This window comes from Pseudophryne corroboree, chromosome 7, assembly GCF_028390025.1.
Source record: "Pseudophryne corroboree isolate aPseCor3 chromosome 7, aPseCor3.hap2, whole genome shotgun sequence".
NCBI lineage: Eukaryota > Metazoa > Chordata > Amphibia > Anura > Myobatrachidae > Pseudophryne > Pseudophryne corroboree.
This window is the reverse complement of record NC_086450.1, coordinates 158,255,440-158,274,003: the sequence shown is the minus strand read 5'-3', so window position 1 is coordinate 158,274,003 and position 18,564 is coordinate 158,255,440. Positions and strand designations below refer to the sequence as shown.

Below are 18,564 nucleotides of genomic sequence, written 5' to 3'. Positions count from 1 at the left end.
ACCAGAGCCAAGTAAATGGCTCTTATTTCTAACAGATTTATCGGCAGGCGACTTTCCCTTGCGGTCCATTTTCCCTGGAACCATAGGCTTCCGAGTACCGCCCCCCAGCCTTGCAGGCTGGCATCTGTTGTCAGGACTTGCCACTCTTTTATCCAAAAGAGTCTCCCCTTGTTTAAATGGTCTGTCTGTAGCCACCACGCTAGAGACCTTTTCACATTTAGTGGAATCTTTATCATCTGCTTCTTTATCGTTTGATGATTTCCGTTCCATTTGGTCAAAATGAGATGCTGCAACGGTCTGGAGTGGAATTGCGCATATTCCACCATGTCGAAGGTTGATACCATCAGACCCAACAGTCGCATTGCTGCATGGACTGACATTGTCTGGGTTTGCAACGCTTCCTGAGCCATGACCTGCACCTTGACTATTTTCCTCTCTGGTAAGAGAACTCTCTGTAGGTCTGAATCCAATATGGCTCACAAATGAACCATCCGCTGTGACGGATTCAGGGACGACTTCTCCCAATTTATGAGCCACCCGTGTCTCTGTAAACAAACTATCGTCTGTTGGAGATGGCTCAACAGTAAATCTTGCGACTGTGCTAAAATTAATAGGTCGTCTAGGTATGGGAATATTCTTATCCCTTGTTTGCGCAGACAAGCTGCCATAACCACCATGATCTTGGTAAACACCCTGGGTGCTGTAGCTAGCCCGAAGGGCAGAGCTTGGAACTGGAAGTGTTCCTTGAGGATGGCAAACCTGAGGTAACACTGATGTGATAGTGCTATAGGCACATGTAGGTAAGCATCCCGTACATCCAGAGATACCATATAGTCTCCCGGTTCCATAGCCAACATTATGGAGCGTAACGTCTCCATGTGGAACTTCGGGATCCATATGTAGTTGTTCAACATCTTCAGATTTAGAATTGGTCGATATGACCCATTTGGTTTCTGGATTAGAAACAGATTGGAGTAATACCCCTGTCCCTTTTGTGATGGAGGTACTGGGACAATCACACCTGACTGCAGTAATTTTTGGACTGCTTCTTGCAGGGCATTGGCCTTCGACTCTATACGAAACGGGCTGGTGCAAAAAAATCTTTGAGGAGGCTGCCTCCTGAATGGGAACCCATACCCCTGAGATACTACCTTCTGCACCCAGGCATCTGCTGTTGACTGTTGCCATATGTGTGCAAATTGCAGGAGTTGGCCCACAACCCTGGAATCCTCCAGGCGGAGGCCCGTCTTTTCAGGCTGAGGGTTTCTATTCAGGTTTGGAAGCTGGCTTTTTGCTAGCCCACTGCTTCCTACCCCTGGATTTAAACTGGGGTTGTTTAGGCTCCTCTTTAGCTTTCGCTTTGCTTTGCCAACGAAATGAGCGAAATTTTAAACCCTTGGACTTAGGGTTATAGGTAGCCGGAAATCTGACCATTTTCGATTCAGCCTCTGATTCTAGGATATCCGATAAAGGTTTTCCAAATAATATATTACCCACGAAAGGCAATGCTTCCAATTCTTTCTTGGACTCCGCATCCGCCTTCCAGGTCCGTAGCCAAACTGCTCTGCGAGCGACTACTGTCAAGGCTGAAGCTTTAGAAGCAACAGTGCCTACATCAATTGCTGCTTCTTCTAAATACTGGGCAGATTGTCTTAAACGGCAAAGACGATCCTCTTGCTCCCTAGTAGGAGAGGGGATGTCATTCTCTAGTTCCTCTATCCATTCGCCCATTGCCTTTGCTACCCAGGCCGAAGCCATAGCAGGTCTTACCACTGCTCCTACAAGAGAAAAAATATTTTTCAATAGGCTCTCTACCCTTCTGTCTGTGACATCATTCAATGATGTAGATGACAGTGGTAAAGCAGATTTATGCACGAGTCGCAGAACATGTGCATCTACTTTTGGAGGAACTTCTCTCTTCGAACAATCCACAGCAGGAAATGGATAATAAGAATCCCATCTCTTAGGAATCTTACACTTTTTACTGGGCGCTGCCCAAGACTCATCCATCATTTCCGTCAACTCATCTGGCGCTGGAAATTCAGCTTTCACTGATTTTGTTCGTTGAATACAGGTGCTTTTGCTTTTAACGCTGACTTGGCTGGCTCTTCCAGACAAAGCACAGCCTTCACTGCATTAATAAGTTCAGCTACATCTTCTGAACTAAAGCTCTGCGACTGATCATCATACGGAGTTGAATCTATTGTTTCCGCATCATCATCCGATGTATCATCTTGTGTAGTCTGCCATACAGACGTATCTTTCTTAGACTTACCTGCCCCTTGGTTGCTTGTAGAGGTTACTGGAACCAAACCATAGGAAGGGAGCTGCATGTATGGGTTCATAGTGTAACCTAACCCTTGAGGTGGTGCTACTGGAGCTAACCTGTCCGCTATTGAAGACAGAGTCTTTGCGAACATATTCCATGGTGGCTCTACTGGAGGTTGAACTAACTCCTGTTTTTTACTTCGCTGAAAAGCGAAACAGTTTGCACACAAACCCTCATAAGTGACCAATTGATTCATATCAATTACCCCTGACTTACAAGATAAGCATGTTAGGGTTATAGGAGTGCTTGGTAAATTCTCCTCATCACTTTTGCCGCTCATAGACATGGTATTAACCTGTTATCGACTACACACTTTGTGACTGAAAAACACCCTATATGTCAGTATATAGAGGTGAAATCAATCTGACCACAGTGCACCTGATTTGAGGGTCAGAACAGGACTGACATTACACAGAAAAGTCAGCACGCATACTAGCAGTCAGTCACATGTTAAAGCATTAGACATTGTCATATGAGAATACAACCTCCATAATAACTTATACATAAGTAGGAAAATTGTACTTCTGTTTAACTGGTTCTTTTTTCAACATAACATGCAGAAAACACAGTAATATACAGGTCTCATATGCAATAGGTACTAAAAATTAACAATGCATACTAAGAAGTATAAGGAATTTTTAGTACTGTATACCCTACCTCTGGAGAGCGGGATACAGGGAGACTCACCACACTTCCATATCCAAGCAAAGACGCTTGTAAGACGCTGAGTGGATTCAGACGCTACTGATGTACACTGCCGCTCTTGATAACTGATAACGGACACGGACGCTCACCGACAGACACGGACGCTGAGCGACTTCCACGTGTATGCAGCCGCTAAGGCCTGCGACTCGGTCTGGCGGGCTTTATTTCCAGTGTACACAACCGCAGCGTCTAAGCTGCGACCGAGTACCCTCGCGGTAGCGTCCGAGCCGGAAGTGAGGTCATTCAGTTCATGAAACGAGAGACACGCGGGAACTGGCCATGAACTCGGCGGAGGGACGGCCAGAGAGCGTCTGAAACCCCCTGTTGACTTAAACTCCCAGGATCGCGGCCTCACCTAGTCCTGGCGCCTATGATCCCCAGAGCGTAGCGCTGTCACACCGGGATGTTCGGCGCATCAACACACTGTTTGTAGTCTCCACCAAATCAGCTGTAGCTGTGTCCTGACCCTTCTAGTAAGAGGAAGTCCATAGACTCACCGTCTCCCCATGCTCCGGCCACAGCCTGGTTACGTCTGCTGGACCTGCTAGAACATCCGACACAGACGCCCGTCGAGACAGCACTGATACCCGAAGGTAAGCGTTGTTGCGACCCGGTGGGGAGTTGTTGGAGCGACTCTTTCTAATATGCGTTTAAGACGTTGTTAAGAGAAGTCGCTCAAAAAACCAAAACAGTAAGTCTATAAAAATAAATTAATGAAAACTTAAGGCTGCTTTCACAGCAGCCCTGTGACCATGCGGCTTCCTGCCGCACCAAGCAAAAAACTGATCTGACTGAGGCAGTGGGCGGGACTATATAGTGGAGGCCCCAATGCATCCTGGGAGGCCAGAAAGCTTGTGACCGTGTTGGTGCCATTTTCGCTGTCGCTCGACAATATCCCAATGTTATCCTGTGGATAATCCTGTGGACCCAGCCAGAGAAATTATGGTTATTGAGGTTAATAATACTATGGGATCAAAATTACCCCCAAATTCTATGATTTAAGCTGTTTTTGAGGGGTTTTTGAAAAAAACACCCGAATCCAAAACACACCCGACAAAAAATTTTAAGGGAGGTTTTGCCAAAATGCGTCCGAATCCAAAACACGGCCGCGGAACCGAATTCCAAAACCAAAACACAAAACCCGAAAAATTTCCGGTGTACATCACTAATGAAAAGCATACATTTTGTGATAGCGGCTGTAATAAAATGATTAAGCAAGGAACTCTGGAGTGTTAATATGAAAAGTTTACTGTATGTACATATGATGCACTTACACAAATATGTATATTGTGACAGGTCTGTGAAATTGGGCCAATGGAACCCTCCAATTCCACTGTATTTTATCAAATCTATATTTAATCCCTTTCTTCCAAGTAAACTTGATTTTCTCACATCAGATCATCTAACAAAACCATCAATTACTATTTTAAATGAAGTTTATTCCCATAACTGGAAAGTAACTTTTTCCCATGACATTGGAGTGTCGGAGCTGTTGGTTGAGCAAGGTCCATTACCAGGAAAATTTTGGATCCTCTGAACCCTAACCTTCCTCAGGCTTTTCTGGCACCTTCACACACTTTCTCTTCAGCATGAAATGTCATCAGGAGCTTACATAAATATGAAAGTCAAACTTCACATGCTCTATGTCTAGTCCGAAAGCTAATGCCAAGTCTCTGTAATAAAACTTTAAGTAAACAGCATAATAGCTACAACAAAACAATAATTTATGGAGATCCTTGGAATATCACACTAAAGTATACAGATATTTTAAACATAAAAGTCTTATCTTGGAACCCAACGTTCAACAGAGAATCCAAACCTTGCCAAGATTAATGATAAATATATGTGCACAGACTTATTTCAGTACTCATCCTAAGGTTCACGCCTAATGGTTTCCACCTATATAGACCCACAAGTAGTTAATGCAAGGTACTTCAAAATCACAAAGCAGAAGACTGTATTCTAGAAAACGGAAGCTAGCAATTGTATTAGTGCATTTTCTAATTATTGATTTACCTTTTAAAAAGTTTTTTTTTTATGTAAATTTTATATTTTTGAAGATTAGATCTGTACAAAGGAGACCTCATCCATGTATCCCATTCATCAATGCAGCAATGGATCACTTAATAGTGCAATATAATAATTCAGTGTGACACTAAATCAAATAAATCCAGGAATTCAGTGGCTGCTCCATCCAAGGCTTAGTAAATAAACCCCTTAGATTTGAGTGGGGTATATTGTTTCTGTGCAGGGTAAATACTGGCTGCTTAATTTCTACACTGCAATTTAGATTTCAGTTTGAACACACCCCACCCAAATCTAAATCTCTCTGCACATGTTACCATTGCCCCACTTGTAGTGCAACATGGTTTTGCCTAATTGCTTACTTTTTAGGTTTGCTAACAAACCTGAATAAGGCCCTAAATACAGATGTCTTGTGGGAAGGGGCATCATAACATGTGCTTGCTCTGGGTGACAGGGCTTGATGTATCTCTGCGTCCAATGGGTCAGAGGCAGGGGAGCATGATGAGGGGAGCCCTATCTGTTTCATCTGTAGTAAGCTCTACAATTTCTAATGGCAGTCCTGGCCAGGGACGGATCTAGACTTTTCTTTAGGGGGGGCGGTTTACTGTTTAATCTTGACTCTTCCCTCTACAGTCCCAACTCCTCCCATCTACAATCCTAACTCCTCCTCCTCTCAATTCTGACTGAACTTTTTGAGTGAGACTGAGATAGAGCTTTGTGATTGTTCTATGTACATGTGACTGTGCTATGGGGTAATTGTATTTATTAGCCCTAGTACCCACACACCAGCAAGTGAGGGGCAAATGCTCTGTAACCCTTGCTCTCCTTGCTCCTCTGTGCTGCTGTGGTATAAGCTGCAGCACATCGTTCTGCCTCAGGCTCTCCCTGGAGAGCTCTCTTCTGCTCAAAAGTGGGCATTGCTATGACTGTGTTAGGGGGGGGGGGCGATCGCCCCCTTCGCCCCCCCCCCCCTAGATCCGGCCCTGGTCCTGGCCCTCTGTAAAAGCTCTGCAGCAAAAATAAATGACTCTGCCTGATGATATAAAACATGGCTAAAAGTATATAAAGCAATTAGGAAGACTAAAGCAATCTATATAGCAAGAGTAATATAGTAAGAGTTACATGAAGGCATGTACAAGGTTTCTGTTGAGACTGTCAAGCTAAGCAGCGAAACGAATCGAGCCGGTTTTCTTATCTTCAAATCTACACCGTGTTTTTATAAGCTTGCCTTGCTCTGAATGAAGTACTGTGTCAGTTTCATAGCTCTACATACCGGCCCACTGTTGTCATATTTCTGTTTACAAGCCCTCCCAGCACTCAGCAAAAATTCTGACATGTTTGTGAACAAACCATCTAGCATCACGGCCACCGCAATCTTGGATTCCTTCAAGTGATTCTCTAAGCCACAGGTTCTCAAACTCGGTCCTCAGGACCCCACACGGTGCATGTTTTGCAGGTCTCCTCACAGAATCACAAGTGACATAATTAGCTCCACCTGCCGACCTTTTAAAATGTGTCAGTGAGTAATTAATACACCTGTGCACTTGCTGGGTTACCTGCAAAGCATGCACTGTGTGGGGTCCTGAGGACCGAGTTTAAGAACCACTGCTCTAAGCCAATTCCAGTGCTGCTGCAATCAGCTGACTGTTCACCAATGAACATTCTTCACTGCCTATATAGGCTGCTCAAGCCTGCTAGCCTGTGTCAGAACAACACCTTCCCTCTGGGTTAGTTCCTGATCACAGGTCCCTGTTACCTGAACTGCAATCCTGCTCTGTTAAAGACACACACCGGTGCTACTACAATTCTGTTGTGTTAAGACATACACCCCCGTGCTATACACATTTACTGACTATAACTTTGTCACCATCGTATCGGTTCACCGGTTACTAGACCAGCTACTACCTTGCCTATACTGCTGTATACTGTTATCAACCTGCTCCTAGCATATCCTAACAAGCAGTCCCGTGCTGAACCTACATACCATCTATTAAGGATTCCTGCTACTGAGTATTGTATATGGTACTGTTATTTCTCTGCTGTGCTGTCTCTGGTTTTTCCACACGCCAGTGCTTCGGGTGACTCCCCTGCTCAGAATCTTTGCTAAGGGCTGCTCCTGTATTTCTGATATTGACTCCAGGGTCACAGTGGTCAATCGGTCCTTAGGCTCCCCTCAGCTGTGGTACTGGGTATCCCTGAGCTGTGCGCCTCTAGCTGCCCTGAGCAGAGGTGTAGCGTGGAGACATGACACCCGGAGCAGGGTCATGTCACGGCGCCCCCACCCACCACCACACATACATACAGACATACATACATAGATTCACACACATTTAGGCACAGGCATGCATAAAAACACAAATATACACAGACACACACACACACACACACACACATAAATACACAAATATACACACAGATGTACACAGACATACATAAACACACACATATACTCACACATACTGTAAACAAAGATATATATATACATAAACACACACATACATGTATACACATTAGCACACAGACATATACACACAAACACATTTACACACAAACACAGGCATATACACATAAACACACAGTATACACACATTGATTCTCACCAAGAGGGCAGCAGCAGAGCAGCTCCTCAATCCAGCCTGGAGGGGTGGAGCTTCTATGAGATTGACAGGCTGGACCTCCTTGGGTAGAAGGAAAGGACCGAGGAAAAGGAAAGGGTGGCCACCACACTGCCTGCATGTTCCAGATCACTGAATGCAGATCCCTGACAGCCAGGAAAGTTCTTCTGGCAAGCCTCCAAACCACCCCTCTTCCCTAACAACACACCACACTGCACTGCACTGCACTGCACTGCACTGGACTCTCTGTACTGTGCAATCAGTGATATGCAACATGCAGGCAGTGTGGTGGCCACCCCTTCCCTCTCTTCTAGTCATCTCCTCCTACCCCTGCCCGAGATCCCGGCTCTCATCTGTGCAGTGAGACGGTGCCTTCTGTCCCCAGCAGCGCCTGGAGCTCAAGCTCCACTTGTTCCACCCTCTCTACGCTCCTGGCCCTGAGACTCTAACTCCATTTCTGTCTGCAGCTGTTGTGGAAAGTTTAGGTACCAGGGTGATATAGCCCTTAGCTTCTCACTGTGCACATCCTCTTCCTCCCTCAGTAGGGGTACTAGGAGGCAGAATACAGGTTCACTACTATGCTGCTAAGAGTTTTTTCAAGCAGCCTTTGGTTTTCAGACAGCCTAACCGAAACCTTTCAGGATGGTATCCTGGTATTGATTCTGTGCTTGGTTGCCATTCGGCAATGCCAGGATTGCCTCTGACTATCAAGTACCTATTACAGTCCATCTATTCTCTCCATGAGCAGAACTATTTTAAGACCTTCCAGCTTCACTCATAAGTCCCCTTCAGCTGAGCCCAAGAGTCCTGAGGTGGATCACAAACATTCTCTTTCCGTGATACTGTGGATTGGATCAAATATTTTTATTTTGTAGACATATAATTAATATAATATTCACAGATATCGATCTATTTAACATTATTCCATTGAATCTATATAAAGATTTAAAATCTATATTATTATAAGTGATTACAAATGAGTTTATTTTCATATAGGAAGGAAATAGCACTCATTGGTTTGTGTTTTGTCTTTAGGTAATGCTTTAAAGCAGAGGTTCTCAAACTCGGTCCTCAGGACCCCACACAGTGCATGTTTTGCAGGTAACCCAGCAAGTGCACAGGTGTATTAATTACTCACTGACACATTTTAAAAGGTCCACATGTGGAGTTAATTATTTCACTTGTGATTCTATGAGGAGACCTGGAAAACATGCACTGTGTGGGGTCCTGAGGACCGAGTTTGAGAACCTGTGCTTTAAAGTAATCTAAAGGTTGTCTACCCCTTTTAGGAAGAGCTCTGGGAGTGTTGGTATATTACAGGCCTTATTTAGGAGCAGCTGTCCCTAATAAAAAGAAAGCTGTAGTCACAATTAATATTTTGTTTTTCCATTGGAACCACTGAGAGGACAAACGATAATAAAGCCATTGAAATATCCCCTCTAAAAACTCTGCTCTGGATTCGGCACCACTCTGAAGGAGATCGCCCAAAAAAGACTATTAGATACAATACATTTGAAGCTACATTGTCATCAGTTCTGTGCCTCCACAGTTTTGATCAGTCAACAAAAAAAAATAATAATCTACAAATACAGTATATTAGAATGAACTGAAAAAAGCTATTTTATAGTCATGCCATCCTCATTTCTATGCTTCATTTACCATAACAACATCTTGTACTCTTTAAAAATTGTTTGCTCTGCAATAAATAAATAGTTCTCTTACCCTAATTTCTCTTTCACGGTAATATGTAATCATGTATAGTAAAATTAATTATGATCAAGTTATTAATAATGTCTCTTCAGCTAGTCATCAGCTTTTCAGTATCTTCTGAGATTTATCTAAAGTTGGATTAGATATTTTGCTGTGTCTGGCGGCAGCTGAAATAGGGCCTTTCTCATGCCGTGTTGGTTGCAGGAAGTAGCCATTGTGGGAATGTAGTCAGTTTATTAGGAAGGGCTGCCATCAGAATGTGCAAGGCCCAGAACAAAGTAAACATGTAGGCCCTCCAAGCAGAGGCATACATGGCAAGAAAGGGGATGGGGGGTGTTTAGAGACACGAATAGGAGGAGTAAGTTAAAGCTAATCAGAAGCTCACATGGGAGGTGTAGGCAAAGGCGCACAGATGGAAGGGGCAGACAGATGCACACATGGGCGGTGCGGGCAAAGGGAAGGCAGGCTAGCCATGCCAAGAGAAGGGTGGGAAGGGTACTTATTACCCAGGTTTGCTGCCACGCCTAGTATTTTTTTCCTTTTTTGCCCATAAGTCAGTGACGTACATTTATTTCCATGGGTACTCCTATATTTGGCAACATCCTAACCAGTCTCGCATCCCATACATCAGTGCAGTGGTCAGTTAAGATGGGGAAGCTTAGTCACGTCCTCACCTTGTGACTCATGAGTATCGTTATTAGGAACCAGTACACTGTGTGAATATTAGTCACACAATACTTTATTGATGTCAAAGTTCCGTAGTGAATTGATAGACTGCATTAACATGAACTCAACTGAGTCTTGGTATGGTACATTTTAAAGTTGAAGTCCATGAAGTGGCTGTGGAACAAGGTCACACAATAATCCTCCACCCACCTCTAACCTCTGTCAGGAGGGCCAGTGACCCTCTCCTCAAGCACAAGCTAGAGCAGTGATGGCTAACCTTGACACTCCAGCTGCTGTTGAACTACACATCCCAGCATGCCCTTCATCAGTTTTAGCATGGCCAAATAACAAAAATGTAGCAGGGCATGCTGGGATATGTAGTTCAACAACAACTGGAGTGTCAAGGTTAGCCATCCCTGGGCTAGAGTGCTGAAATGCATTTTAACTGAGAGACCCAGCAGCCATGTCAGGGCCAACAACCACAAGTTTTGCTAATTAATTATTGAGTTATAGGAAATTGAAGAAGAAACCAGATTCATGTTACACATGTGCAACCCCCACCACAAAAAAATAAAAATAAAAATCAAGCATGTGAAATTGCAGGTTTTAAAAAATAGTGGTTTGTGATCTACGTAAAATAATCATTGATATCACTAATAATATTTTATTTATTCGATTTAATGCAGCTAGTAAAGTCTACAGATATTTATATTCAAGCCTATGAAGATGAAGGAAAGGAGAGGCTTCACCTGTGATGTCACCTACCTCTTTTCTCCACAGCTTCAACAAACGTTGTAACAAAGTGCGGAACTGTGGTGTTCTCACGTCTGCAGAGAGTCTCCAGACTACAGCCGAAGACTTGATCTGGAGAGAAAGGAGACAGGTTGCATGTCTGAGATAAGAGGTTCTACTGTATTCATAGAATATATATCAGTATCATTTACATTATACTGACAAATAATAGAACTCTTCTATTTTATAATTTATAAACTGCAATCTATTGAAATGTAATTAAATGCTAGAAGATATGTGTGCCACTTACAGGGTCAGCCAGATTAAGGGCCTGATTCAGAGATGGACATAGATCGCTGCATACACAGCAAGACCTGTGTCCATCTCCTTACATGCTGGGGGCTGCCCAGCACAGGGCAAGGCCACCCAGCATGTGTGGCGCAGATTAGTCAGCAATTACACTGCAGACACATTGAATTAAGGTTGACTACTGGCTACGCTGTCAGGTGGTCCGCTGCCATTTTCTTAATCAGAGCGGCTGCACTACAAATAAAAATTCCAGGGAACATACTAAAAAATCAATAAAAACATATTGGTAAAACGGGTTCGGTATGTAACACTGGCGGTTGGGATGCCGGGGGTCACATGACTGAAAGTGGCATCCTGACACTGAAGATCCCGACAGGGCCAACACCCGCCCTTACTCTAACCCTCTGGTGGTGGCGGCTATGGCTAACTCCTCTGGGGGTTTCAGCTACGATTAACCCTCAGGAGGTGTTTGCTATGGCTAAACCCCCCCCCCCCCCAGTGCCTAACCCTGACTCCCCAGTGCCTAACCCTAACACTCTCCCCCTCCCCTGACTCTAACCCGTACCTTTATGTAAGCATTTGTTACAGCATTTGTTAATTAAGCATTTGTTACAGACTTGGCTCTGCGGTGGTTGTTCAGGTAGCAGGATGTCGGTCTAGACATCCTGCAAGACATACACTATACATGCCCTGTACCCTGGGTGGCTGCACCATTCACACAACTCCAGTTACGTCCTTGCATCTACTTGCGAAAGTGCAGTAGTGGAATTGCCAAATTAACACAATATATTTAAATGTATTTTGCCATGTTCAGATGATTATTGCAAGGTTTTGTTCTCTAACATTACTGCTTTGTCGCTCCAATCCACTGCTGTATCAAAGAGGTCACATCCTGCAATCTAGTTCCATTATGTGATTCTATGGTATACCTGTTGCCCCATGCCATGATACATTCGGTAAGGCCAGCTTAAAGCTGCACTGGCTCCTTAAAATTGCTTGTCATTCTACCATACAGCTGCTTGCCGTATTATGGCCCCATTTACGCAGCCCTAGAATTTTGGAAACAACATACAGGCCATTGACTAGGGGAGCACAACTGCAAGTGTGGCGAGCCTCTCCTTGACTTACAGCAAATATGAGGCACACGACTAGCACTGCTGCCTCACCGTGCGGGGTTCATGGATTAGATTCTGACCAGAGCCCTATCTATGCAGAGTTTATGTATTTTCTATGTGTTTTGTTTATATATTTCTCTATGGGCTTATTTTCAGGTATTTCAGATCAAAAACATGCTGTTGCCTAAGCAGCTTTTTTTGTGCATGAAAAGTTGGTAGGGAATTACAACTGCAGCTTCATTGGCTGGGCAGTAATGTCAATTGGCTCAGTATCAGTAAATTATGATAAATATTCCTATCATTTAATAAGCTTTTTACATTGTTTATCTTATTTTGATGATCATTTTAATTAAGGGGCTCCATAGCTCTGCGACAAAGTGAAAGAGGGGAAACAATTTGGAAATTATTTGTGAATTTAACTCCCCTTCCCCTGTAAAATCTGCCACCACTCCCAATACACTTCCAATCTGACTCTGTGCAATGGCAGTGGCTCTTACTCATGTGGAATCTCTTTCTGCTAGTATCACACTGGACTGTCAGTCCCCAGTAGGTAGTGCTTGCTCCCCATGGGACTACTAGTCTGGACTGCCATTGTAAATAGCGCTTCCAATGGGATGCTACTCCTGCTTCTACCACTCTGACAATACCTGGCCTGTGCAACCGATGTGGGCCATAATTCAGCATGGATCGTAGATATGCAAAAAATCGCAGATCTCCATTACATTTACATGTGGGGGGGGGGGGGGACCCAGCACAGGTCAACTCTGTCCCCAACGCCATCATGACACCCCTTAAACGCTTCCGCGATGCCTCCCACCCCGCAAAAGCCTCTGCCTGTCAATCAGGCAGAGGGGTTTGCTCAAGTGAGATGCTGCCGCAGCTCACTGTGTACGAACGCACAGTGCGGCTTCTGCACGTGTGCACACTTCACAGGGCTTCAGCCTGTGAACACTGCCGCAGCAGCGTTCCATGCTGAATTAGGCCCATAATCCTTAGAAACTGAGCTTTGTGGTCACGCATTTTTTTCCTCTCCCTTTTTTGCACATGTGCCCAATTTTTTGGGTACATGTGCAACGGAACTGAATCTTGAGTCTCTGTGCAGACCTAACCTGTGACCAGGCTGCAAGTCGAGCAGCCCCTCTCCATTTAAAAGGTAAGAGCCACCACTGATGGAAATTATTTTTTTTTACTGCATTATGAGTAGAAGGGAAAACGTGTCAGGAGAGGGCCCATGAGCAGACTCCGGGTGGTCTACCTCTCCTCCACTGTGCAGTAGGCTCCGACATTGAGTTCGGAGTCTACTGTGCATGCGCAGATCTCCGGAAACATAGCCACCGCCATGGTCCGGAGACTAATTACCAAATGTGCATGCACGGCGGCCATTTTTGAAGTGACTGCTGTGGCTGCAGCTCCCGTTGTGGGACTACAGAAGGGTAAGTATAAAAACAGCATGGGTGCAATATGTTTGGCGTGGGCCCCCCTGGACCCAGGGGAACGTGTGCACCACACACATTGAACCCATAATAGAAATGCCAATGTGTGTCAGGCAGAATTATGGAACACAAAAAGCCTTGAAGAGTCCTGTCCAACAGCAGGACTATGTTTGAATTGCTGGGACCTTTGCGATAAACACAATTCACAATCATACATTGGCACTGAGTGACATGAATTACACTTACAGCTTAGTAAGAGGCCTTGCAGAAAAAAAGAAAATGCAGGTGCACACTCTAAGCACCAAGAATACTGATAAACAAAACCATTATAATAATCTCTTAAACTGACATGGAAAATTAATTAGATTCTTAGTAAGTTTGGCCAAATATGCATGCCCATCTAGAGTACCATAATAGGGCAGCACTGCGCCCTGTACCGGCCACAGTCCGACCACTCCCCCTGTCATTAACATCATGTTGGCACATTCAAGGGGGTGGGGCCACCATTGCCAGTAAATGCAGCACTGCCAGGAGCAGCCTGAGATTGCTCCTGGTGGCTGCACAGATAGCATGGAGCCTGTCTGGAGTGTTTAAAGGACTCTTCGGCTTATACACACCCTAGTTATAGCCCTGTTCACCTACCACGTCATGGTGAACCTCATCAAGTAGGTCCCTACCTTCCCTATTACTGACACATTATATACATTTATCCAGGAATTACCTCTAATAGTGCCCATTCTAATATGTAGACAGCAATGACAGGACCTATACTAATTAAAATCACCTAAGGGTGGACAGAAGGAGTTTCTACCTTCTAGTGTACATTATTTACATAAACACAAAGGAAAGGGGAGAAAGAAAGAAAGAAAGAAAGAAAGAAAGAAAGAAAGAAAGAAAGAAAGAAAGAAAGAAAGAAAGAAAGAAAGAAAGAAAGAAGAGTCTATAGGACACCAAAAAAAAAAAACATTAGGCAATTAACAACACAATTAATTTGCTCTGGAATGCTCTAATTTAGAGTGTGGCATAGTTTGTTGACATTCATTATGTCGACTTTCATAATTTTGACATTCTGCAGATGCTGATATGTTAAATGTCGTCAATTCAATAATGTGGACATAACTGAAATTGTGGTGCTGACATTATGTTGACATTAAAAACATGGATATTATAACTGCATGTATACGAGATGTACAAATATTTATATGTTAGAGTCATTTATGCAGCAAGGTAGTCTGGGGATTCGATGTAGTAAGGCCTATTGAAATAATAAGATTTATGAACATACAATACAACAATTGGTTGCAAACCCTTAAAATATTTTTGTTGATTTTTTGTTTACTAATGGCAATGGGGCTCATTCTGAGTCTGGAGCAGTAACTCTGCGCCTGGATCAACCATGTTACAGTGCAAGGAGTGCGCTGGCTTGGTGGGTATATAAGGTGTGCGATAGGCCGTCTGTGCACATATCACTCATCGCTGTCATGGATAAAAGGGGCGATTTATCTGAATTGCAAAAAGGGATGATTATTCGCTTTGGGCCAAGCGCGGCAGTATTTCTGAAATAGCGCAGTTTGGGAACTTTTTGCGTGCTGCTGTGGTGAAGGTGTATCATCACTGGACACATGGCACAATTGTGAAATCCTGACATGGAAATGCAAACTTCGGCAACAAAGGTGTATGAGGGCCTACCGACACATGACAGTGGAGCAGCTCACCGTCAAAATGAACCTCGGGTCTACCAAGCATGTGTCTAATATGACAGTTCTGCGAACCCTGCGCGTATGGGCTCCAAAGCGGTTACTCTGGCTATTAGCTGGTGGTCATAATAATGTGACTCCACCGTGTAAATAAATAAATAAGTAAATAAATGTATCAGAAATTAAGAATAGTAACAATCCAGAAATGGGATTAAAACATTTTAGTTTTTTTGTTTTTTAAACTGGTGAGCAAAACGTGTAATTAGTCAAAGAGGTGTCATATCTTTTGCTGACCTCTGTATTTTCTTAATGACCGCAAATGTTTTCACAAATTTTCAGTGAATTTCTAAACTTAATGTAATCCAACAACATTGTGTTTCATAATGAATTTGCGGATAAAATGGAAAATGGACAAATTCTTCATCATTCATACTTCAGCAAATTTACCCTCAGCTGGAAAGAAAACACATATAAATGGGGAAATAACATAAATATCTCTTTTCCTTGTTACCAGTGCTTTCCAGATCTCTACCTGTGTGTTGCACTTGCAATCTCCCTTCACTAGTGAATCGGTTAATTTCTTATCTTACCATAGTAATTATTCATAAACACCTCTTGCTTGCATGTCAAGATGTGGAAATGCATGCTAATTAGGTCTAATATAAATCCCAGACACATCAGTGACTCTTTTTTGTAGTGTTTTTTAAATTAATGTTTTTCAATAATGCAGCAGTAGGTGAGAAGCTGGCGATTCCTGTTTGTTGCTATTTTTAATGACATATCACCCGGTATGAAGGATGTATGGTACGTCTGTGTCTCCACCTGCTAATTGTGTAATCACATTTAAATAATGAATTACACTTTAGCATGAAATTATTTTTGTTTGAGTCCTTTGGTCGACATGTTACTTGTCTTAAAATATATTGGTATATCAGGTGAGATCTCACCAATTTCAAATGAGTTTATTCACGTTTGTTTCATTCACGATATTTTGACAAATTATGGAAAGGTGACTGTAATGTTAATTGGGTTAGTATCTATAAATATGTCAAATTATTTGAAGCAGCTATTTAATGTAAGCAGGTTAATGAATATGATGTTTTCCAAGATTATGTCTCGAGTGACTGCAAACGAGGGATCAGTGTGACTGTCAATGAAGAAGATTTTATTTTGTGTGGCTTGCGGCAAAAGGCTGAAATTGTGTGGATAAATTGTTTTTTTTTTCCATGTTCACCTCTGTGTTAAATATTTCTGATTACAATTTCAGTTTTGCTATGGGGTGTATTCAATTGGTGTCGGATCCTCTCCAACGGAGAGGATCCGACACTGCACTATTCAATTTGCGGGCGTTTTTGACAGGTTTAGCCCGTTTTCAACAATGCCAATCTGACTTTTTTTAAAGCTGAATTGGCATTGTCGAAAACAGGCCAAAAACCTGTCGAATATGCCTGCAAATCAGACAAAATACGTGGATCGGCGACTTGTCGGAAAAACGGCACTTGTGTTGGATAGGTTGAATCTAGATTCGACCTAAAAAAGTCGGAAACTGCTGTTTTTCCAACAAGTCGGGAAATCTGACAACAATGAATACACCCCTATGTGGCTAATTCTACTGTAGATACAAAGGCGTAACTAAAGATAGAACATCCCACACAACTGTTTTTCCATTTGAAAACTGAGACACTTTATTTTTTTTGCCAGGGTATATCCCCAAATCTGCCCAGGGAATATCTGTTGTATCAAAACAGCTGTTGGGTCTGTCTTCACATCTGACAATGGGTTCCAGATAAGTAACAAGCTGACACAGAATTGCTATACATATTGTTCACCTGGCATTATCAGAGTGCTTGCTGCCAAATATATCTGAACTGTATGTATAGATCTAAATGGAAAACAAAGTTAGGCACGCCTGGTAAAGGTTAAGTCCAAGAGGCAGGGAACATTATCATAGGCTTAAGAATAGTAGGACACTCTGGTTCAGTTTACAGGAATCCTAGACTATAGCTACAAGTGAATGGCATACTGTTATGACTGTATTAGCTGAAATTAAGTTGAATACATATGGTTTGTCAACTCTCAATATGTCCACAAACTATATGTGGACAGGACATGCCAACATCATTATGCCGACATGTTTGCAATATAATTTTAACATCAACAATCAAACTAACCCCCCCTTCCCCCCACCCCACACACACACACACACACACACACACACACACACACACACACACACACACACACACACACACAATCTTGGGATATATAACTTCATAATTAATTTTAGTCCCATCCTTTGATGTACTGTTCTCATGTTTTGAGGAGGATCCCTTAACTAAGAATTGTTCTCAATTCAAATCTTTCTACAGTATGTCCTATCTATCTATCTATCTATCTATCTATCTATCTATCTATCTATCTATCTATCGTTGAAACAAGATATAAACAAATTTATTGTTTCAAACTTTCCCAGGAAACCAAGTTCTTTTGAACTTTTTTAATTGAATTTTTCATAATTAAATCACGCACACAAATTGTAAGGAAATGTAATTCATTAAGTCAACAATAATTCCCATACAAAACTATTGGTTCACAGGAGTACAGCAATGGGTTTGAGCATCATGCCCATATTCCACAGGCATCACTCATTCTTTCAGCTGTTATCAATTTAAAACCAAAACTCCCACACAGAGTTCATTGGAACAGTCAATTTTAATGTCTTGGGGCTTCTGTAGCTGTTCGGAATTGGTTGCGAAAGCAGAACTAGTGAGTTAAGCTCGGACCATAAGTCTACACAAGGTTTGTACAACATCCATCAAACAAGGAGACAGATAGTCAATAGCAGACTTACAAAAATTAGCATCATTTCTTTCCTTAGGTTGGACAATATATCTACACATTACTTGTATTTTTACATAAAATCTATTCTAAGATAAATATTTGTTTTTACAAATATTTCCCCAGTATTTAAAAGTTTGCTGCAGCTCTGAATTGAACAATAAAGCCTGCTCTGAGCTGGTAATGTGTGTATGGTAAGGAATGTTACTGCTAACAATGAAATGATCACGAAATCCCCAGAAGTATCAGATTTTATTTGAAATAAAAAAAATTCTAACAGATTAATTGTTAACTTCTACACCAAACTAGACTTGGGTTTTAAACTACTTGTTCTTAAGAGTTTTATTCAAAAATGAAGAGTACAATAGCTTGAGACACAAGATGTTTGTA

At 42.6% G+C, this 18,564-nt stretch overlaps 1 protein-coding gene across 3 annotated transcripts in view; it reads right to left on the bottom strand.

Annotated features, from left to right (window-relative positions):
- ARHGAP15 (Rho GTPase activating protein 15) overlaps positions 1–18,564 on the bottom strand; it is a 1,201,663-nt gene that overhangs the window by 418,091 nt on the left and 765,008 nt on the right. For 2 of the 3 annotated variants that reach the window (XM_063933735.1, XM_063933733.1), the window contains exon 10: positions 10,816–10,914. The exons of the other annotated variant lie outside the window; for it this stretch is intronic. In XM_063933735.1, coding sequence (XP_063789805.1) covers positions 10,816–10,914 — 99 coding nt within the window. The remainder of the gene's footprint in view (positions 1–10,815; positions 10,915–18,564) is intronic. 3 annotated transcript variants of the gene reach the window in all.